This window comes from Phoxinus phoxinus (assembly GCF_949152265.1).
Source record: "Phoxinus phoxinus genome assembly, chromosome: 2".
In the NCBI taxonomy this organism is placed as follows: Eukaryota; Metazoa; Chordata; class Actinopteri; order Cypriniformes; family Leuciscidae; genus Phoxinus; species Phoxinus phoxinus.
The window spans coordinates 27,427,087-27,449,663 of record NC_136877.1 but is presented as its reverse complement, the minus strand read 5'-3'; the positions used below and the strand labels follow the sequence as shown (position 1 = coordinate 27,449,663).

Here is a 22,577-nt window from a genome sequence, read left to right as displayed (position 1 = left end):
TGGAATGGGACGGCCTACGGACTCGTAGACTCGGCGAGCACGCGCAATTTAAGTCCACAAGACCGAAAGTCCACATAAAGTGCGCCATTTGGGACAGGGCCGGCCATTCTCTGGTTAGACTCACCTTGCAACGGTAACTTTCTCTTGTGCCCGTTGATCTGGAGGAGCACATTCAGCCGTAGGCTGCTGGGGAGGGCCGGTTATCAATAAGGAGCTCTGCTCCAGGGCTTCTGCTGCATCCCTTAAAAGTTTGGTAATTAAACTTTTGTCCATTTTGTATAAACAAAAAATGGATGTCGCCGATGAGGTAAACACCGTTCCGTCTCAAAGCTCCGCCCACGCTACTTGATTGACACTCCTCATTTGCATTTGCTTTATCATTTGCCGTTTCCGTGTTCAGTTTGAGCATTTGATTTATCATTTGCGATGTCCGTTTGAGCATTTGAATTTGAATTTTCAATGTTGGTTTGAGCTTTTGATTTATAATTTGAGCATCTGATTTACGATTTGAGCATTGACTTATAGATTTAATTTTGACAGGTTTATACTGTATATTTTTGTACATTCCACGAATGAGGAAATGAAATTGCATTTGAGCATTTGATTTATCATTTGAGCAGCCATTTTGAGAGTTTGATTTATTATTTAATAGTTTGACCATTTTATTTATCATTTGTGCAGTTGTTTTGAGACTTTGATTTATTATTTGATTTTTTTGAAGTATTTTAATTTTAATTTTGTTAGGGAATAACTTCCATAGCTAAAGACAGAGCGGGATCAATCAATCTGGATAAGTATTCGATTTTGGTTAATAAAATTCGATCCGTAAGACATCGAAGACATCTAGCCTTTAGTATCTCTATGGTCACCGTCACCAACCGTCTCTCCAGTACACTAGAAGGCAGTACGATGAAGATGAACTCGAGTCGCAGGCACTGAACGATGAAGAAAAGAGTGCCGTGTTCCTCTCAACCTCACGTGGGAATTGACATGTAATGTGCATCTCTGTTTTGGTAGGTTACGTTTTGTTGTGGTTTATTATATGTAATTTTGGTGGCCGCAAATTCGGTTATCAAATAAATTTATCCAGCGGTCAACTACGTTAGTTTTAGCCGCTTCAAGCAGTTTCTGTGGCAACTCCCAGCTGGTTCCTATCCAATGTGCGACGTATTAGACTGTGTAGAGTTAGAATTATTCTGTTAACTGTAATCTAAACAAATTTGATCTTTAAGCGAGGGAGACATATCAGTTGTATATTTTAATAAATGTCAATATTCATTAATGAATGTCAGGTTCATCTGAAAACGTTAATTCTGTCATTTTTCTCACCCTCATGTCGTTCCAACCCCGTAAGACTTTTGTTCACCTTCATCTTTGTTCATCTTTTTGATGTAATCTTGAGAGCTTGTCCTCCATTGACAGCTACACAAATGATAGCTACACTTTGTCGGTGTATGAATGTATGAGTGAATGGGTGAATGAGAGGCAAATTGTAAAGCGCTTTGGGGGCCATGGGTCTATGAAAGCGCTATATAAATGCAGTCCATTTACCATTTACCATTTGTCGCTTAAAAAAGTTCATAAGAGATCGTAAAACTAATAATCTATATGAATTGAGCTGTTTAGTCAACATTTTCTTAAGAGACTAGTCGCTTTTTTATGATGAACGGATTTAATTTAGGCTTTTATTCACATATAAACATTCCTTATCTTGCACATCAGAAGCTCAAGCATGTTCGCGAAAACCAATGAGGTTCATTCTCACGTTTGAGCTTCCTCAAGAACCAATGAGGTTTGTTCTCGTGCATCAAGCAGGTTCAGTTGAGCTTCTGGTTATGTTCACTGATCAATTTTTAATATATGTGAATAATTGCTAAATTAAATCTGTTCATCATATTAAGTAATCATGTTTCTTCAGAAAATTTGTATTAAAGGTGCCATGTGTAAAAATTGAGGTAAAAATATCCAAAAAATGAGCTACACGCATCAAAAGAATGAGAAGAAATAAGGGCAATGATGTCATTAAAAAAATGTCAAGTTATAGTGCTGCAGAGATATCAACCTTAATTAGCATTACTAGCCACGGCCCGACAGGTGTCGTAATACCAGTTTTGGCCATGGGAGGCGGTATGCGGGCAACATAACCACCAGCCAACCTGCAATACACGAATAACTCGCACGGCTTGTGGGCGTACTTGAACCTGATGTCAATCGTGTGGAAAGTACAGCCCACTACTTCATTTCAATTCAGGGAAGAGAGCAGAAGGATGGCTGAAGCCCTTGGCAAGAGACCCCTACCACCACCACCCGCTGCAGGGAAAAAAACGCGCTCTGAAGCCCAAATCAAATCAGATAAGAAAAGGACCGCTCGTCACGGTCCGGGCTCGAAAGCGCGGGGGGCGGCGAGCGAACTGCAGCGCATAGCCCTGTTTTACAACGTTCAGCACCCATTCTGACACGCCCGGGATCGCTTCCCATGCTTTCGCACGCATAGCTAGGGGCAGAATGGTCTCCGTGTTCTGACCGGCGCACTGCGCGGGTTCGAGAAACTGAAACGGAGCTATCAACACGGCGCGCGCGCCCTCATTGTCTGAATATTGCTGCTCGCTGATGACAGCAGCCGGCTGTTTCACATTCAATGACTCGGTCGCTAAGGACGGAGAACAATTTGTGGCGCGAACAAGTCATTTGTAGCCTACTGTATCTTTCAACAGTGTTCGTGTTTTTTTTACTATAGTAGAGATGATCGGTCTGATGTTGACCAATGATGTTGACAGAATGCTGTCTGTCAAATTAATTTAATTCAAACAATGTGTATATACAACTCAAAATGTAATATGAACAAAACGAATATGAACATATTCACTGGTAAAGGTGAAGTGGAGTAGCTTGAAGATGTCATGTTTCAAAATCACTTGACATCGCCCAACGTTCCTCTGGAGGCAAAACGTCCTCTATTAGGCTTCGGCTATGGCTCTAGGGTTGTTGTGAAAGTAGGGGCGGAGCATAGAGACTATTCCGTTTCTTCGCTGTTACTCTAGAGTAGACCAATTCACTTTATGGAGGTATACTGCCCCCATCTGATATGGAATGTGGAGTAGGCCTATGACTTGATTTTTTTGCCAGACAATACACATGGCACCTTTAAACCGCTAAATTCATATGGACTAGTTTTACGATCTCTTTATGAACTTTGTGAAGTGTCAAATTGGTAGTTGTGTAGCTGTTTATGGACTGAGGGACAGAAAGCTCTCAGATTCCATTGAAAAGATCTTCATTTGTGTTCCGACGATGAACAAACGTCTGACGGGTTTGGAACAACAAGAGGATGAGTAATTAATGACAGAATTATCCTTTTTGGGTGAACTATCAATTTAAACTCCTTTTACACTGGACCTTTAATGACAACCCCAAGCTTTTATGGTTGGAGGAAAGTTAAATTTAAGATTGTGTGCTGTTGTGGGGGAGGGCAATTACTTTGCTGTGTTTGTTCTTTCCAGCAATACGCAGAATGTGATGCTGCTTAGTGCTTAATTATAACTCTTATTCTTTTCAGACCCAAAGTACCTCACTATCTCCTGAGAGAAGATGACAGATGCTTTCAGTAGCAACAGTGAGGCAGTTCTTCAGCGCACTGTCAATGTGTCCACCATCACAAGCAGCCATGCTGAAAATTTGATGCAACTGTATCAAATAGCTGAGACATGTGATTTTGTCACTAGTAATCAATTCACGAAGGCAAGACAACATCTTTAGAAATCATCTGTCATGTTTACTGAAACCATTTGTCCAGCTGATCTATTAAAGATATAAATATGTCCTTTTTTTATCACAGGTAGCCTTACAGTTTCCAGATGAACTACTTCCTGATGCCGTCCGGGTCTCTGCCGAAATAGAGAATGAAACCAAAGCCAAGACTTACATTTTAGGAGATACATCCTATGGCAGGTAAGAACCCTGTTGTTTCATTTAGCCTACATTACGAGAAAATCATATGTAATACCATGATGTAACCACTAAATGCCTAAATAGCCCTACACATTTTATATTTGTAAGACTTTTTTAATCATGTCCACATTTTATCGTTTATTTATATAGCAAGTGCCATAAAAAGTACCAAGTTTCATACCATTCTGATGAAACATAAATGGCAAAAATTCAAAATTATTACCAATAAATATTATGTGGCTAATTCTGACTTCCAAACATGTTTATTCCCCTTTCAGCTGTTGTGTGGATGAGGTAGCAGCAGAACATGTAAGAGCAGACTGTATAGTGCATTATGGGCCATCTTGCCTCAGCCCATGCAGACGACTACCTCTTCTGCATGTGTTTGGGAAAAGACCTATAGATGTCCAGCAGTGTGTTGCAGCCTTTAAAGAGCTTTACCCTGACCGCCAAAGTCATGTGATCATACTGTATGATGTCACCTATTCACATGCTATAGGTAATTGTTACTGTTCAATCTATGCACATGGGTGTCCAATCCTACTGCTGGGGGCGAGTGTTGTGCAGAGTTGAGCTCCAACGTTCCCCAACACACCTTGAAGTTTCTTGGTCTGTATCCGAAATTGTCCACTATTTCCTATCAGTCCACAAAAATAGTACTCTTAAAAGAGTGAATAAAAACAAGTAAGCAACTTCAAGTAAATATTTTACATTTAATAGGTTCGACTGACAAAAAAGTGTTGTGTACATCAGTTGTACACTCGTTATTTCTGCGCATTATGGGATTAAATAATTGTACTTGATAATGTCTGCTATGGTTTCAGACACCAATACACCAATGGCTGTCCCATCAAATAGAGCTGCTTCAGGTGTGATTCATTTGGATTGGAGCTAAACTCTGTAGGTTTGTGGCCCTGCAGTAGCAGGACACCTCTGATTTAATACCATTGTGAATGTTGTGTGTTCATTTATATCATCTCTCCTCAGGTGATCTCAGGTTGCTTTTGTGTGATATCTACCCCAATGTTGCGGTATCTCTTCTAAAAACAGATTATTCCTGCGGTGCTGAACTGATACAGGACAGCTGTGTGAACAGTGATCACTTGAATTCACAGGATGATAGAGTCATTTTTAAATTCGGCAGGCAGTTTAGTGTAAAAAGGGGGCAGAGTGTTGATGATTGCAGTATGTTTTACGTTGGCCAGGAAGGCCTGACTCTGACAAACTTCATGATGACCTGGAACCATTGTGCCTTCAGCTCATTTAATCCAGAAACGTGCACAGGACGAGTGGAATCGGTTAAAATCAACAAGGCACTGATGAAACGCTACTATGCCATTGAGCGGGCTAAAGATGCCAGTGTGGTGGGCATTTTGGTGGGCACCCTGGGTGTCGCTAACTATCTGACCATCATAGAGCAGCTGAAAGACATTATTCACAAAGCAGGCAAGAAGAGCTATATGTTTGCTATGGGAAAGATCAATGTTCCCAAGCTCGCCAACTTCTTGGAAGTTGATGTTTACGTGCTGGTTGCCTGTCCAGAGAACTCCCTGCTGGATTCAAGTGAATTCTACAGACCTGTGGTGACTCCCTTTGAGATGGAGTTGGCTTGCAATAAGCAAAGAGAGTGGACTGGAGAATATATCACAGACTTCAGAGATTTACTGCCTGGTAATATGACATTTCATCATTTGAACAAATCATACTATAGAGCACTAGGAGAGCATTGTGATATTGTGTTGCTTATGGGCTTTGAATGATGTCAGTATATGTGTTCATTAGGGCTGTCACTTTTGAGAAAAATCAAATTCGAACGGATATCAAATACCAGCCTATGTATTCGAATATCTATTCCCATCCCATCAGGACTCCCAAAATTACACTTATAGGACTCGTATCTGCAAATAAACCTTGCCTTTACATGTGCATCTGCACGGTGCCGACCGGTTATGCAGGAAAGTATGCAGTCATACGATTTTGGACGCCTGGCGATGCTCTGGCCGTCTGTTGCGTTTCTGGGGCTGTTTAAATCTGGCCACTTCATGCGTTTTCTCAGATCGGATAGCTATCAAAACGATTCCATTTACACCTGGTCACATAGGCCTAAATGTGGTTTAAACCGGATATAAATCCGATCTTCAATTCCCGCGCTATATGCAGATTTAATGGATTTAATGTCACCGAAAGCAACATATGAGCTGCATTTTATTGATCATCAGCTAACATCAAAGACTGCAATAAGAGAGAGCGGCAGCCCTGGTAAGATCATTTCGTTTCTTTACTTTTAATGAAGATTATTATTATTGTGTGTTAAAGCGTCTGCGACTTACTTTCACTTTGATTTGCGATAGTTTGCACATTGGCTTGGCGCTTGATGAATAGATCATCTGCGGTGATGCGTGTTGCAGCGCGCCGTCATATCTGACTATAACATAGCAGCCTGTAACACGCTTTCAAAATAACACGCTTTTTTAAAATAAAAAGCAAACGGTCTTATCATAGACTGTAAAAAATGCGCTAGACATTGCACTTTAAAAACCGAATAGTTTATTTGAAGTTCGATTACGGTTATTTCACGTCATGTTCGAATGCATATTCGAATATCGAATAAAAAGTGACAGCCCTAGTGTTCATATGTTGTATCGTTCTGAGCATCTAATGAGAAACCTTTATTATAGGTGGAAGCAGTCATGTGGTTTTCCCTGAACCAAACGAGTCTATCATTGAGGAAGAGAGCACAGATGTCTCTCTTATCACAGGAGCTCTGCGAGCCTGTTCCACCACCTCATCTGAGATGATAAAAGGCAGAGAGTCTTCTTCACTTGTGCCCAGGAATCAGACTCTCACTGTGGCCAATACTAACACTGCAGGTATAGAGTCTGAGGCTAGTAATCCTGCTACTTTTTAAATAGAAGTTTAATTCAGGAAGTTGAATCAGGATCTTTTTGTTTTGCAGCATCATTTTTGGCTGGCCGTAGTTGGCAGGGATTGGAGCCCAAACTGGGGCAGACGCCAGTGTTGAAAGCTGTGGAGGGACGGAGAGGCATTGCAATCGCTTATGAGGAGGAGGGTGTGGGTAATAACGATGCTCTAACATCTCCTCAAAAATCATAACACTCACTTACTATTAGACTGTCACAGGAAATCATCTAAGGACTATCTTCACACTCACAGCACATGAATCACATCAGTATTTTGAAGAGGATTAAGTCTTGGTAATAGCAAGTGTTTCTTTTGCTGCTGGTCAAATATCAAGGAAGGTAAATTATTTGTTAAGTATAAGAATGTGAAGTTCTAATACTAATATGGTTGCAATCTATAGAAGAAAAAGTAACTGATGTCAATGTGCTTTAATGTTGTCTTGTTTTAAATGTTATATTCAAACAGAATAAAACTCATTTTTCAAGATTTATTAAAATATGACCTCAATGAATGATCTGGTCTGACATACTATACAATCAAAGTGGGATGAAAATGAGCAAGCTCTGGCCTGAGTTTAACAATATTAATGTTTAAAAAAAATTGATCTGAAAATACTGTTTAAATTTAAGCATGCCAAATATGTGTAAAACAACGCATTAGTTGTAAGTAACTATTGGTTGAACATTCATTTCTGATCCCCATTGAGTGCTTTGACAAAGGTTGATGGGAATATGCCAATCTTCCCGTTGCATTGACCCTCAAGCCACTCATCGTTGACTGAAAATGAAAGTAAAGTCAGAAATTCATCTCAAGAATGCTTTAGTTCATAGTCATACTGTACTCTGTCCATATTAGTGAAATGCAAGTATCACCGTGTCAGTTCCTACCTTTCGAAAGAATTGTGATGACGTTTCCCTGTTTGAAACCAAGATCCTCTGGGGTAGTAGAGTCATAAGAGTAAAGAGCAACCACTTTCTCATGAGGCACACTTTTACCCTTTTGGACAGCAGTTTTGGGAAGGGCCAGAAAAGAAATGTTGGGGTTTAGTTACTGGCAAAGCTGTTTTATTAATATAACTATGCAAGGTATAGTGTACACTCAGCTGTTATATGTCTAAGCTATATTATGTGCTCATTTGATCCTGTGTGAGGGTAGATGAGTCAAGTTCTGTCAAGTCTTTACCTCTGTCACTGAACACCACAACGTAAGACGGCCATCCTTCACACTATTCCACACAGCCTCCATTTCAGAGTCCTCAATCACCCTCTTATCCGAGCCTTCTTTGGCATAACTGAAAGGTACATTACAACCACATTTTATTTCTCCCTGAAATATCTTAATACAGTGCTGGGAATGTTATAACTGGTATATTTACCGTAAAGTTAACGTTGACGCAGGCAGCTTCAGTTTACAGCTTATCATCTGAAGAATGACTCCATATGGTTGTCCAGGTGCAATACTGATAGCAATGGTGAACTGAAAGTGTACTTTCACAACGCAGCCTGAGAATTCACTAGCGTTACTAGTCTGTGAGGAATATAGTCAAGCTTGAGAAATAATTCCTACCGGTATATCTAATAAATCTAATAAAAGTTGGCTTTTTGATATACTAAGAAAGCATTGTTTGATAGCTATGTTAGTTGATATCAGGTTACAGTTAATAGACTGTGATTGTGTTATTGTGTTATGAGTATGTAATGAAATACTGAACCTCTCCATTCACAGTTTTCAGTCCGTCTGTACCCACTGGTCTACTAGGTGCTGCTCTTCTTGGTGGAGCTGGTATATCATCATTTTCTTTTACTGGTTCAATCTATAAGATGTTGATTTTTTTTTATAACGTAGGACAAAAAAAAAACTATTTAGCTCAATTAAATGTGAGAAGCTTTTGAAGATGGATCTCAACATCTAAATGGGTTGAGTTATAAATCTATATACAGGTCATCGCTGTGCACCTGTTTTGCTGTTTTGGAAAACTGCATATTCGTTCAAAAGGCAATTACCTGTACTGGTTTTGATGTCATTGTAACAATATCCAAGGGTTCAAGGAAATTATAAGGTACAAGACCTCGCTGGAAATAACCAGAAAAAAAAAATAATTAAACACAATAGGGCATTATTCTCTCTGCTTATACACTCACTGGCCACTTAGGTACATTAGGGCACCCTTTTGCCTTACGACTGCCTTAAACCTTCATGGCATAGATTCGACAAGGTGCTGGAAACATTCCTCAGAGATTTGTCTATCTTGTCATGATAGCATCATCCAGTTGCTGCAGATTTGTGGGCTGCACATCCATGATGCGAATCTCCCGTACCACCACATCCCAAAGGTGCTCTAGAATTTTTATGATTTGAGCTTTCTGACATGGTGTGTTACCCTGTCGGAGAGTAGCCATCAGAGGATGGGTCACTGTGGTCATAAAGGGATGGATAGGGTCAGCAACAATACTCAGTTTGAACGTTTAAACAATGCCCAATTAGTACTAAGTGGCCCAAAGTGTGCCAAGAAAATATCCCCCACACCATTACACCACCAGCCTGAACCAATGATACAAGGCAGGATGGATCCATGCTTTCATGTTGTTTACGCCAAATTCTGACCCTACAATCTGAAACAGACCAGACAACGTTTTTTTTATCTCCAATTTTGGTGAGCGTGTGAATTGTAGCCTCAGTTTCTTGTTATTAGCTGACAGGAGTGGCACCCGGTGTGATGATCTACTGTTGCGGCTGCTTCAAAGTTCGATGTGTTGGGCATTCAGAGATGCTCTTCTGCAGACCTCGGTTGTAATGAGTCCTTATTTGAATTACTGTTGTATTTCTATCAACTTGAACCAGTCTGGCCATTCTCCTCTGACATTAAGGCCCTGTGTCCACCAAAGCGTTTTTTCACGCGGCTGGCGTGTTTTTTCAATCGTTTTCAATGGGAACGCCGCGTTTTTAGAACGCCAGGAGCATAACGAGGCGCTGAGCGAGTATTTAACGCTCACGCGCTGAGCGCTCAGTGTTTTTTACAGGTCGCCGAGAGTTGAAGAATGTTCAACTTTGGGTAAAACGCATCACTGTCACATTTTAGCCAACTGTCCAATCACAGTGGAGGAGGGGTGGGACTAATACCACACGGACCAACGGATATTCTGTATCATAGCAACGATGTGTCTCAACTGAAAAAAACTGCGCTGCCAAAACGCTCTCAAGCGCCCGCAGATAGGCGTTTCCAGCAGAGCGCCTAGCGTTTTCAGCTGGCTAAAGACGCTTTGGTGGACACACGGCCTAAGCCATTTTCGCCCACAGAACTGCTGCTCACTGGATATTTTCTCTTTTTCAGCCTATTCTCTGTAAACTGTAGAGATGGTTGTGTGTGAAAATCCCAGTAGATCAGTTTCTGTACCTGTTTCTGTGTCAACAGGGACACCCATGTTCTGTAACTTAAAATACCTTTCTTCCCCATTCTGATGCTCAGTTTTAACTTCAGCAGATCATATGTCTATTAGTTACTGCCATGTGATTGACTGATTAGATATTTGCATTAACGAGTAGTTGAACAGGTGTACCTAATAAAGTGGCCGGTGAGTGTATGTTGATATTAGCATGCCACTGGAATGTTCTTTTGACATTGAACTCCAGCTCTCATGTCTGTTCTCATTTACTGCCCTCTATGATAATTTACCCAAAATGTACCTTCTCATTGAAAACAACAGATGCCCAGTTGTCTGCTCCTTTCTGAAGAACAAAGACAATGTTTCCAGGCAACACAGCCAGCTCTTCTTTGGTCTCAGGAACAAACTCATAGAGAACAGTGTGCGGCGCACCTTCAAATACCCTGTTGATTATGACATTTACTGTATTAAAGGGATAGTTCACCTAAAATTACAATTCGGTCATCATTTACTCGCACCCAAGTTAAAATCTTAAATATTTGTAAAAAAAAAAAAAAATGTTATCCAAACAGTTTGTAGCCATTGACTTCCATAGTATTTTATTTTTCAACCGCTACCGTCAACTGGTTACCCTTTGGTTACCTACATTCTTCAAAATATCTATTGTGTTCAGCAGAGGAAAGAAATTCATTCAGGTTTGAATGAACCTGCGGGTGATGACTGAATTTTCATTTTTGGGTCAACTATCCCTTTAACAGACACTTGATACAACAAAACAAGACAAACTGCATATAGCTTATATTTAAGTTTTAGAGAGTTTGAGGTTTATATGCATTAAATAATGTTCTTCATTTTGAACATCACCTTAAATTATTTTTACCTTAGTACTTCTGGGACTTTTGGTGTAGAAGGAACATTGTCAACCTAAACAATGCACAAATTATGTGGTCATTAAAATAACAGTTTTGAGCATTAACATACCTTCACACCTCTCTCAGTTATTCTTATTACATATTATTAACAACACTACTTACTTGAGGCTGAAGTGGAGCAAAACCAGAAAACTCATCTGCGGGTACAATAGAAGATACAACCTATGGAAAAAAACCACACACTAGTCTAATCAGTTTTGACTAATTGAATGGCCAAATAGAAAAGGGAACGTTTAAGTAGCTGGACAAAAGTTTTAGTGAGTGCACACTGTATTAATTTGATAATGGCAGATACCTTGGCTTTTCCAAGATAGTCCTTTTTCTCCAGCTCTGCCACATAGTGCTTATTGGGTTTGAATAGCAGCCCTACTCGAATCTCTATCAGAGGAAAGAGCTTCTGCTTCTGGAAAGAGGAAATCACAATGTGTAGACCTTTTAAAACAATGCGTCAAGACAACCACAGCACAATTCCTGCTGTGTTGCACTATACTCATCAGCGTAATATAACTGATTTTAATTTAGTTTTTTAAGGTTACCTTTTAAGGTTATCCCGATGCAACAGTTCTAAAATATGTCATTTTAAATTACAAAGAATGACACATGCATACTGATGAAGCATGACCTTATCTGTCTTGTGAATTTTGTCCTTCCTGAAACTTACACAACTTCCTACAAATCCTAACTAACCACTGATTATGCAACAAATTATGCAATTTAACCCATTTTTAGTTGGGAAAACTGCAATATGTTACAAAAGAACAACAGCACACATGAGAGCACACTTTAGATTTGAGATAAACTGGCTTTATATCATTTTTTAAAAAGTGCATCCAGTGTGAAATTATTCAGTTCATCCATTTAGGCAACTTTATACGGCTGCATTTCTGTCAGTAATTTTCATTCAAATGAATTTGTTTAAAATTCTAGTACTGATAATTATGTAAAGTGGAACACTTTAGCAGTTACAGACCAGTATGGCATCCAGAGCATGGTCAATGTGGCTGAATTTGGCGTCTGCCCTCAGGCTCAGAGCAGTAAGAAGATTTTCTTGAGCTTTCTCCCATTTTCCCAACTGAGCCTGTACCAGCCCTATGTTGTGGAGCACCTAAATGTTACATGGGACAAAACAACGGCATCAGAGAATGGACTGGGAGCTTGTTGACTTTTGCTATAGCATTATGCCTTGCCAATGCCCATAAAGTCATGCTAAATACAGTACGTGTTAAATAAGTCATCAAGTGCATCACTTGAAATAAATCATGTGTCATTCACATCACATCTATTAGTGTATAAAACAAGATTCTATGCACATTGTTTAATGCATGGCACAACTCTTGTCTTACCTCACAAGCATACAGTTTATATCTCAACCCCAGAGGTTTGTAATCTATTAGTTGATTTCCTCTTAACTGCTTAAACGCCTGTTGGAAATCTAGAAGAGACTCTTCAAACCTGTAGATACAATTATGAAGATGAAGAAGTGGCAGAACATTTCATCAAGAGAAACAGAATGTGCTGGGTTGTCCCTTATGCAAAAAAAATAATATTTTCGTATATATTCATTATCAATATATTAAATTATTTAGAATAATATATTGTGTTAATATATCACTATATACTGAAAAATACATAAGGAATTGCCGCTTTTCCTATATTGAAAAATGTGACAATATATTTACTTATATATCGCAATGTATGTAATTTTATATTCATTAATATCATTCATAATATATACATGTACATTAGACATGTAAAATGTGGTACTGTGTGTGTGTATAAATATATTTGAACATATATGTAGGCTATTATGTATTTACATTTATTTGGGAAAATGTATGTGCAATATATATACTCAATTATGAGGAAAATATATATTGTGATATCCATGTATTTATATTTATTTATAGTACATAAAGCACAAATCTAATTTCCCACCCACCATGTTACCATGAAATTAACAAGACATCCAATTCTCCAAAAATCCTAAACTTTTAATTTTTTTCACTAAACATTAAAAAAATTCCATCACACATATTTGCATATATGAAATGTGTAACTATTCAAACAATAAAGTGAGATAATGTGTTCAGCTTTATGAAAAACCAGGCGTTAACCCTTGAAAGATAAATTAATTGAGTGTTTCAATAAAGCTATTACATGTAAAACTTTTGTCTTCACTGCCATCTATTTTTTTATAAATATGTATCAATATATAGCCATACATGGTCAATGTATATATTGAAGTATATTGAAAAATATAAGCACTAGTTTTCCATTTATGGAAACTGATTATTTAATATATTGCACAATATTTTCCCGTATATTCCCATATATTTTTATTTGGTGAGGGGTGGTCCCCTTTTTTGAACTATAATAAACGCATACAATATTTCTTAATGTATCATGAAGAGATGGTAATGGCCTTACCTTTCCTTTTTGTAGAATGCTACTCCTCTTTGAAAAAAGGCCACCGCTAGGTGTTCATCTTTGCCAATACTTCCATCAAATGCCTTAAGATGTATGACAGAAATAAAAGTTCCCCATAAAGAGTAAAACCACTTTTACTTCCCTTTTTTACTGCCACAAACTTTTTTTAATTTGTAAAAACATCTTCAAATCAATTTATAGAGATTGTATATTCTGATTGTTGTTTTCTTAAGTAGTATAAAACAAGTCTAAAAGTAGCATAACTGTAGCCCTACCTTTTCAGCTTCATCTAACTCATCGTTGTTTAAATAAAGACAGCCAATGTTGAAGGCAATCTTGGAGTTTTTCTCCTCGATGTTAAGGAATATCCTGAGAGCAGAGTCTGAGTCTCTTTGCTCCACACAAGCCACGGCCTCGTCCCACTGACGGAGAGTGCTTACAAATGACATGTTCCCCCAGAAGACTATTAGCAATGAACAAATGAACGCTTTTCTTCTTTATTGTGAGCCCAGAGGGAATCTGAAAGTTTTCTTAGCGAACAAGCCCATCCCCTCTGAGAGAGGAAGTGACCGGCTTCAAATGTCACTTGCTTCTTTATTTGTTGTTTCCTCACTTTTCATTTGAGTAAGTTCACTTTTTTTGGTGTTAGTAAGGCATACTTATTAAATAAGTTCATCTAACAAAAGGTAGCAGGCTCTTATTTTGTTAGTTATGCTTTTAAGAGTAATGTATGTTTTGTCTCTACACAAAGAGTGCTGTGGCGTCATGGTACAATGATTGTATCACATTCACATTTACATATGTATCAGATAGTAATATAGCATGATACATGACATATTCACATACCATGGGACTAAATGATTACCAATAATGTACTTTATCTAGATGGTATTCCAATGTTAATAAAAAATCTAACAACAACATGTCCTAAAAATCATTATTATTGACAGGCATGATTGCAAATGCATCACTTTCTGATTAAGGTTGAAGCCTTCACCAAAAAGAGGTTTGCATGTTCTTCATGTAAACATGATAATCCTCATATTTTGCTGCAAGATAATTCAATCAATGCAATGTCCTTGACAACAGCACACAAGCAAGCATTCAAAACATGGGCCATGAAAGCTTCTATTCATTTGTTTATTTCATCCCATTTCTTTTAACTACAGTACGATAGTATCCTAAATGTCTTTCTGTGATAGCTTGTCTTTGCAGAAGGACCTGTATAGCACTTAGAATATTCTGTTAAATCCATATTTTGTTAATTTCCAATTAGTGATGTAGAGATGTTAGCCCTTGAAATTATTTTAAATCTAATACATACAAAATAAATAAATAAAAAGTCCAGTTAAATATATATTTGTGATGCCCTTGCATTTAATTTATTCCGATGTAGTTACTATTGCATACTATTAAATGTTTGAAGAACCAACCTACACAAGGTACAACCATTAGAGCGCTGGTTGCCCGGGCAACCGCTGGAGCTACTGGGAAGAGGAAATAGCCACTCCAGCTCTGAGATCGCTACGGTATGCGATACATGGCATTTCCTGTCAGTGTAAATAGACAGTCGGCTGACATGGCTTCACTTACAATCCACTGCCTTTGAGTAACCAAAAGGACATCCAACGAAGCTTTCTCCATGAAAGAGCCGTTCTTCACTGCAGATGCATGCTGCGGTGGGTTAACGTGCTGATGTTAGCAAGCTAACATGGACCTTGGATCAATGCTGTACAACAGTTTGAAAGATGTAACGTGGAGTACGACGACACTACCTTTGGATAGACTTGTTAGCGCCTACAGACTGCCACAGATTGTGAAGTTGGACAGCGGTAAGGTTTGTCCTGAGTTGTGTTGGTGTTTGTGTTGTGTGCAGCAGCGGCAGCTGCGCGTGGGCGGTCGCGCTCCTGTGGAATTCCAATCATTAGCCGCTTCGCGCGCTAGGCTAACGCGAGCCATCACTCCATGAACACACACACAGCGGAATACCTTTAAACCGGGGGCTTTACTTACATCGCTTACACAGTCTATGTTACAAGTTATGCATTTTTAGTGGTTCTGAGTCAGTTAAAGACCAAACAGCCAAATATAAGGCAGAAAAGTGAGGCATGAACGTTAGCAAGCTAACGCAAATTAGCCAGAGGCCAGAGTGTTAAATAACAGACTGCATGCAGAGATGCAGTCAAACACCGACCTTATAACATTTAATTTTTACAATCTATTACAAAACTCCTTGGTTTTCCGAACTAGACAGCAACCTCCTCAATCCTGAAACGTTAACGTTGTGCGAGAAATACTCAAGAAATTAAAATGTGTAAAGCACTAATAATATACACTTAATGTAGTTACTTATTTATTATAAAGTGCTTAAAAGGTAAGCAATAAGTGTTGTTGTGTGTGTGAGCTGAGTTCAGTACTGTGTGTAAAGATGGAGGAAGTCATAATATCAGAGGAACTAGATCATTATCATTATGGGAACTGGGGCACTATCATATGCGCTCATTGGGTACAACAGACAGAGCTAAAGGCACACAAAAGTAACCCATCTCACCAATTAGTTTCTGTGAATGCTCTACTCACAAGTACTTTGCCATTATATAAGTAGATTAAATTATGACCTCGATGTTTTTTGCAACTGCTGTTCTTTAGATCTGTTTAATTGTGGACTTAATTATGTCCTTAAGCTTGTTGCTGCTTTTCTCTGATTTTCATTTTGACAAAACGACACTATTAAGGTCACTGTTTCATACTGATGTCATATTGTGTTTCGCCTCAGGGGAATCGGTGGAAGGGCTGAGAGAAAATGACTACCTCTTGATTCATTCATGCCGGCAGTGGACCACAATTACCGCCCATAGCCTAGAGGAGGGCCATTATGTCATCGGACCGAAAATCGAGATCCCTGTCCATTATGAGGGTAAGCCATTCAGTTGTTGTAATGCAGCATGTACTGTTTGAAGAAACGTCTTCTGTTCTTTCAGACACCTTATGTATTTTCCACAAGTAAGACAAAGGAAATAAAAGTTAGTCTGCTAGGATTCACTGTTTTATTGCTACTTATTAAAACAGAAAAGGCAAAGATCTGTGCTGTTTTATTTCTCATCTGCTTTTAGTTGGTAGTTCATTAGCTAATTGGTCTTTTCATATTGACATTCCTCTCTGGCTGTGGAGAGGGTCAGTTGGCCACTTAAAGATAAGATTTAAAAACCCTGGTCTATTGTACTATTTCTTTCTCTGGTGCAGTGTTTTTATATAATTTGTTGAAATATTATTTGGTTTTATTTCAGTTCAAGGAATAAAAAAGAACAGTTATATAAATGAATTATATCCAACTCTAAATTGGAGTTGTTTATTATGCCCAAATGTATATAATTTATTTATTTGCTTTTCACGGAAATGGCCTGGCTTGAAATCCAATCTATTTATGTTTAGGTTACTGAAATGAACATACTGACTCAATGCTTTATCCTTTATCCTCTGTTTTACTATATGTCACAGGCCAGTTTAAGCTGCTGGAGCAGGACAGGGACATTAGGGAGCCTGTGCAGTACTTCAACAGCGTGGAGGAAGTGGCCAAAGCATTCCCTGAGCGAGTTTATGTCATGGAGGAAATAACCTTCAATGTCAAGGTCTGGTTTTGTGCTCACCGCAGCCACTGTTTTTGATTTAGACTTTTATCAGGATGGATCTCAGGCATTGTATTTGTAATTTGAAATACCGATTTGCCTTAATTTTAAGATTAGCGGTAGTCAAAAGGTCTTCTGTATGACTAGCATTATTTGACTACATCTTTTTTCAGTGATCTGTTCAAATTGCTATTGTTTTTCTCCTAGATGGCATCAGGAGAATCCAATGAGGACACGGAAGTCTACAACATCACACTGAGCACTGGGGATGAGCTGACACTAATGGGCCAGGCTGAGATCCTCTATGCCAAAACATCGCGAGAAAAATCACGTTTTAACACTCTCTTCAAGCGCATTGGCAAGCTTAACTCCATCAGTAAGCTTGGCCGTGGAAAGATGCCCTGCCTAATCTGCATGAACCACCGCACCAATGAGAGCATCAGCCTGCCTTTCCAGTGCCGTGGTCGCTTCAGTACCTGCTCCCCACTGGAGCTGCAGATGCAGGAAGGAGAACACACTATTCGCACAATCGTGGAGAAGACCAGGTTACCCGTTAATGTCACGGTGCCCAGCAGCCCGCCACGTAATCCGCATGACCTCCATTTGATCCGCGAAGGCCACCGATACAAGCTGGTCAACATCCAGACTAAGACAGTGGTCGTGTGTTGTGCGTTACGTTCAAACAAAATACTGCCAGTGCATTTCCCCTTGCATGTGTCCACAGCACTGCCACGTTTACTGGTGCCTGAAGGGCTGCTTCAAGGAGAAGTCTGGCTAGAGACAGTGGTCCACCGCTGGTTTGCTTACTGCCAGGACCAGTTCGACATTGACGACTACTCAAGGGCAGTGCGTGACGTGCGGGTGGACTGGATTGAGGACGGCAAGAGCCCGAAAAAAAGTAGTGCCGGAGGAACGGGATGTGGGAGCGCCATCTGCAACAGCAGTGGAAGCGGTAGCAATGGCTGCCTCTCACACATGCATTTGCCAAGCTCTCTAAGTTCAGCCCGAGATGAGCTCACACAGTCATTTCATCGCCTGTCTGTCTGTGTCTACGGAAACAATCTTCATGGGAACAGCGAGGTGAATCTTCAGGGTTGCATTAGCTTATGTGGAGATTGTGCGCCAGCAGAACCGCCGGATGCAGATTATCTGTTCCCTGAGCTGCTGGAGAGTTCTTCAGGCTCCCTTAAACCAGACGTGCCATACGAGGAGCTTTGGTTGGATCATGTTAAGAATTCTGGACATGTGCTAGACCACGTTGAGGGTGTCCGGGGAAACTCTACTGTCTCTGGCTGCACGACTGTACTGCCATTCTCCACAGCAGGTCCTACAAGTGCACTGCTTGGCACAGATGTCATTCTACCTCCACCACCAGTGCCTCCAAAGTCTGAAGCTGTGAGTTCATTTTTTCTAGATCAATCTTATAAAATACATGAAGCCTTGGGGAGCATAGGAGACTTCTTTTAAAAGCATTACAAATTTTTTACCTACCCTAAACTATTAAACGGTAGTGTATACTATTTTTAACCGCGTTTCCACTGCAGAAACTTTCCCCAGGAACTAGGAACTTTGGGCTGGTACTCGGTGTGTTTACACCGCAGGAACCAGGGTCTAAATGAAGTTCCGGGTAAATATTTCCCCCTCCGAAAGTCCCTGCTGGCGAGGTAGTACTTTTTCAAAGTTCAGGAACTTTCGGGGGTGGGACTTGTGCGCTGAACATGCTGATTGGTTGTGTTCACGCCGCATTTTGATTGGATGACTCAACGCAGTATTCTAATTTAACCAGCATTTTAAAAAAATATATTGCGGTTCGTGGCTTCATGCAGTAAGAGTTGTCTGTCTGCAAATATGGAATTGAATTAAAAAAAAAAAAAACACACAGCTGGACCGACGATGAGGTTCGGGCTTTATTAAGCGTATTTGTGTAACAGGAAATTTTCTGTGCGTTCGTCCCAGCCATCTCACGGTCAATGTCCGCATCGTCTAATTTTATAGCATTACAAGCTTTCTGAACACGCTTTAGTATCAGTGCTCGTCTCTTGTCTGCCGTTTTGTTAATTACCTCGTTAGTAAACCAATACATCACAAACAACTGCAGCACAGTTTGAATCTCCTCCATACATATTATAAATGTGCCGCTCAAAACGGATTACTGTCCGTCGCAGACTGGGAGGAGCAGTCGCGCGCAGTTTATAATTTTCCCGGTACTTTAGACCGCGGTGTAAACGCAGAAAGCAACCGGTCTGGGGCAAAAAAAGTTCCTGGGAAAAAAGTTCCTGGGACAAATTGTTCCGGGTAATTTCGGTGGAAACGCGGCTTTTGATATGTAGCAAATATGTGGATTCAGATGGTCATGGAAAACATCCATGGATTTGTGAGTGAATTGTTCTTTTGAGACATTTATTTTGCTTTAGGCAAGGGTTAACAAAATAGTGAATGCTTCACCAGCAAAACAGACTGAATAAAAACATTTCTAAAAATACTTATCCAGTAAAACGCAAAAGACTGTAAAAATCATTGATTGAAAAAGTGGGAACCCTGAATATAAAGTTTACATTAAACTGTTTGTAGAAATCTAAATGTATTGATACGCCTGATCAAAATATCCATGATTTTAGGACTTTTTGTCTGTTTCACACTCACAGATAAGTCAAAGTTTATTTTGTGCTTACATAGTGACTTATTTGTGAACTGTTGGTCAATCCCTGAAGGTCTAATTGTATTCCAAGTAGGAACAAAGGTTAACAAGTGTTTAAGGCCTAGTTGATAAATTTGAACAATCTGTCTCAAATCTCTATTCATTCACATTTTAGAGCCATTACAGTTTTTTTTTTTTGTCATCTTTGCAGGTGAAGGAGGAGTGCCGATTATTAAATGCTCCACCGATTCCACCAAGAAGCTCCAAGCAGGCCAGCTCAAGCAGTGCCACAGTGCCATACCCTCCTGCCAAGCCACGTCAGACAGATACCCGTTCCCCAAGCCCAACACTATCCTATTACTCGTCCGGTTTACACAACATGTGAGTTAAACACTGTTTTGATTGAACATTCGTTTTTGTGAACTGCACTAGTTATGACTAAACTATCCCCTTCTACCTTCCCTGTTCTCCATCTCTCAATAGAGTTGGAGAGGGCGAATCTCAGAGTGAATCAGATGATCAGAACCACGCATGTTACCCATGTAACTGGATCAGACCAGATCCTAGTGAAGGCTCCAAGCCTCTCCCTTGCCTCAGTCCTTCGGTAGATGCCTCTTTCTCCCGCCTTTCCTGGCCTAACGATTTCTCTGGGGGTGACTCGTATAAAGGTGAGGACTTCCCCTCGCCTCACTGCCGGAGTTACTCCAGTTATCCTCGGAAGAGGACCCCCGGTACTCCTAAGGCTTGTCCCTCAGGCTTGTTAGACTTCGATAGGCGAGCAAATTGTGAGGGAAGTGCTGTGGCCTCCAAGGCCCATCAGGTTTTCCAGTCTGCACAGCTTTGCACCAAGTCCACCAGCTATACCTTGGAAATGTGCAGAGACAAATCCACAGAGGAATGTAACACTAAGCATAGCCAGTCCTGCCCTATCTTGCCTCCAAGAACCCCTAAATGTAACGATACAAAGAAAGATGCAGAGCCTACTATTACAGCCACGGCCGATGCGGATGTCCTAGAACTTGAGTCCAAGAGCTGCTTGCTTGAAAGGCCGAATCACGGCACTACAGATGTAATCTCAATTTCCTGTCCTGGAGCTGCAGGGTTGTCTTGGCAACCACCAAGTAATCTATCAGGTATCTCCATTGAGGAGGTTTCTAAGTCACTACGGTTCATTGGTTTGTCAGATGATGTTGTGTCTTTGTTTGTGCAAGAAAAAATTGATGGAAATTTGCTACTGCAGCTAACAGAGGAGATTCTGTCAGAAGACTTTAAGCTAAGCAAACTTCAAGTGAAGAAACTCATGCAGTTTATTAATGGCTGGAGGCCCAAAATGTAAGGATGAACAAAAGCAAGGCAGTCAAGAGCAAAACACATGCAATGTGCTGCAGCAGCAAATATTGGTCTTCAGTATTGCATTAGACAGTTTTGTATCTCAATGCTATGCAGTCTTGTAATATTGTAATAGCCATTTTGGTTAATATAAATGTATATAAATCTATATATTGATTGCTTTGTGTATTAACCTGTACCCATCTATGTAATCTCTCTGACCTTACGGTACCTGCACAACAGACTTTATTTGCTCAAACCCAAAGCCTTTGGGAAAAACCTGAAGCTATTTTGACCCAATCCAACTGTGGCCTAAGTTCCTTTTGTTGTTGATCAATAAAGATGATTAACAATTGATTAGGTAATTTATTTACTTGAATAAATCTAACTTATTGCTTTACCATATTAATAACTAATATTTGAACCACATTCAAATGAAATGATCATTAACCACTAACAACGTGTTATAACTTGGTTATGTCACTAGCTCACTGTAAATTAAAATGCTCCCATCATTTTTACCCCAGTGAATGATGAAAGCTGATGTGTCAAACAAAAGTAAAGAGGATGAAATCTCACCCTTTTATATCTGTTCAAACACTTTGGTTTTGTAGGCTCCAGTATGACAATGACACATATAGATGTTTTATTTGATGGCTGAAGCCTTTAATGCAGTGCAATGGAAATTGACAAATGTGTGCTACAGTTTTTTTTAGTTTTTTTTTAATAAACATCACTTCATAAACAATCTTGTTAAATTTTGCAGTATAGCTAAACATTGCTAGAAACATTGCTATAACACTGTCTTTTGATAGTAGCTGTGGCTCTAAAAGCCTTGTCTTCACAATTTGAGAAAAGGTTTACAAAATTTTGAAAAATACAAAACTTGGACTTCATTATGCCACCCACTGTTTGGTTCAAATCCACGGTTCCCAGCCTACCCACACCCTGCCCAATATATTAGGGTCAGTTGCTTGATCGAGCAAGCAATCTACCTGATCTTCAACACTCAGATCTTTCTCATTGTGTCGAGCTCGTATATTGTGTTGTTCTTCCCCTCGAGCAACAGCCAACATTCCTTTATACTCCGGGGTCTTCTCAAATCCAAGACAAACCTCTTCACTAGAACATTAACCAATCAATAAGGTTAGAAATGTCTTTCTGTATAAGATACGACTGGTACACTCTTATTTTGTCCATGAAGAAAATGTTTTTAAAGTCTTTACAATAATTAGAATTAAAAGTAATCATTTACTGCAAGTGGTTGAACTTAATTACAAAACATCATGATATGTTGCCAATGTCCATGTTTAAAACAGCCATGTTTATTTGCCAGAAATCCACAAAAATAAGAGTTCAGAGTTTTGTGGTT

At 39.6% G+C, this 22,577-nt stretch overlaps 4 protein-coding genes across 6 annotated transcripts in view; 2 read left to right on the top strand and 2 right to left on the bottom strand.

Moving 5' to 3' along the window:
• The first annotated feature begins 101 nt into the window (after nt 1-101).
• Nucleotides 102-7,368, top strand: dph2 (diphthamide biosynthesis 2). Of its 3 annotated transcripts, XM_079605447.1 has the most exons (8): nt 102-253; nt 891-1,013; nt 3,557-3,738; nt 3,836-3,948; nt 4,227-4,447; nt 4,936-5,619; nt 6,627-6,818; nt 6,905-7,368. In XM_079605447.1, the coding sequence occupies exons 3-8, from the start codon at nt 3,589-3,591 to the stop codon at nt 7,060-7,062; spliced, it is 1,518 nt and encodes a 505-aa protein (XP_079461573.1). In that variant the 5' UTR covers nt 102-253; nt 891-1,013; nt 3,557-3,588; the 3' UTR covers nt 7,063-7,368. The 3 variants fall into 3 exon arrangements, 2 of the variants coding, with proteins under 2 accessions (XP_079461573.1, XP_079461574.1); XR_013796726.1 differs by lacking the exon at nt 102-253 and having other exon boundaries at nt 880-1,013; nt 4,936-5,719; nt 6,576-6,818; XM_079605448.1 differs by lacking the exon at nt 102-253 and having other exon boundaries at nt 880-1,013.
• Nucleotides 7,344-14,163, bottom strand: ncf2 (neutrophil cytosolic factor 2). Its single transcript, XM_079605449.1, has 14 exons — nt 13,888-14,163; nt 13,613-13,695; nt 12,529-12,637; nt 12,156-12,290; nt 11,481-11,588; nt 11,288-11,347; nt 11,134-11,177; nt 10,555-10,696; nt 8,874-8,942; nt 8,582-8,683; nt 8,246-8,397; nt 8,053-8,161; nt 7,758-7,866; nt 7,344-7,647 (listed from the first exon to the last, which is right to left on the bottom strand). Exons 1-14 carry the CDS (start codon nt 14,059-14,061, stop codon nt 7,556-7,558), a joined length of 1,488 nt encoding a protein of 495 aa, XP_079461575.1. The 5' UTR covers nt 14,062-14,163; the 3' UTR covers nt 7,344-7,555.
• Nucleotides 14,164-15,081: 918 nt separating this feature from the next.
• On the top strand, nt 15,082-21,947 carry garem (GRB2 associated, regulator of MAPK1). The gene is made up of 6 exons (XM_079605446.1): nt 15,082-15,444; nt 16,389-16,529; nt 17,111-17,241; nt 17,446-18,633; nt 20,088-20,257; nt 20,360-21,947. Exons 1-6 carry the CDS (start codon nt 15,324-15,326, stop codon nt 21,210-21,212), a joined length of 2,604 nt encoding a protein of 867 aa, XP_079461572.1. The 5' UTR covers nt 15,082-15,323; the 3' UTR covers nt 21,213-21,947.
• Nucleotides 21,854-22,577, bottom strand: part of prkdc (protein kinase, DNA-activated, catalytic subunit) — a 36,995-nt gene continuing 36,271 nt past the window's right edge. Inside the window, exon 86 of the mRNA XM_079605445.1 lies at nt 21,854-22,327. Coding sequence (XP_079461571.1) covers nt 22,123-22,327 — 205 coding nt within the window. The 3' untranslated portion in view covers nt 21,854-22,122. The remainder of the gene's footprint in view (nt 22,328-22,577) is intronic.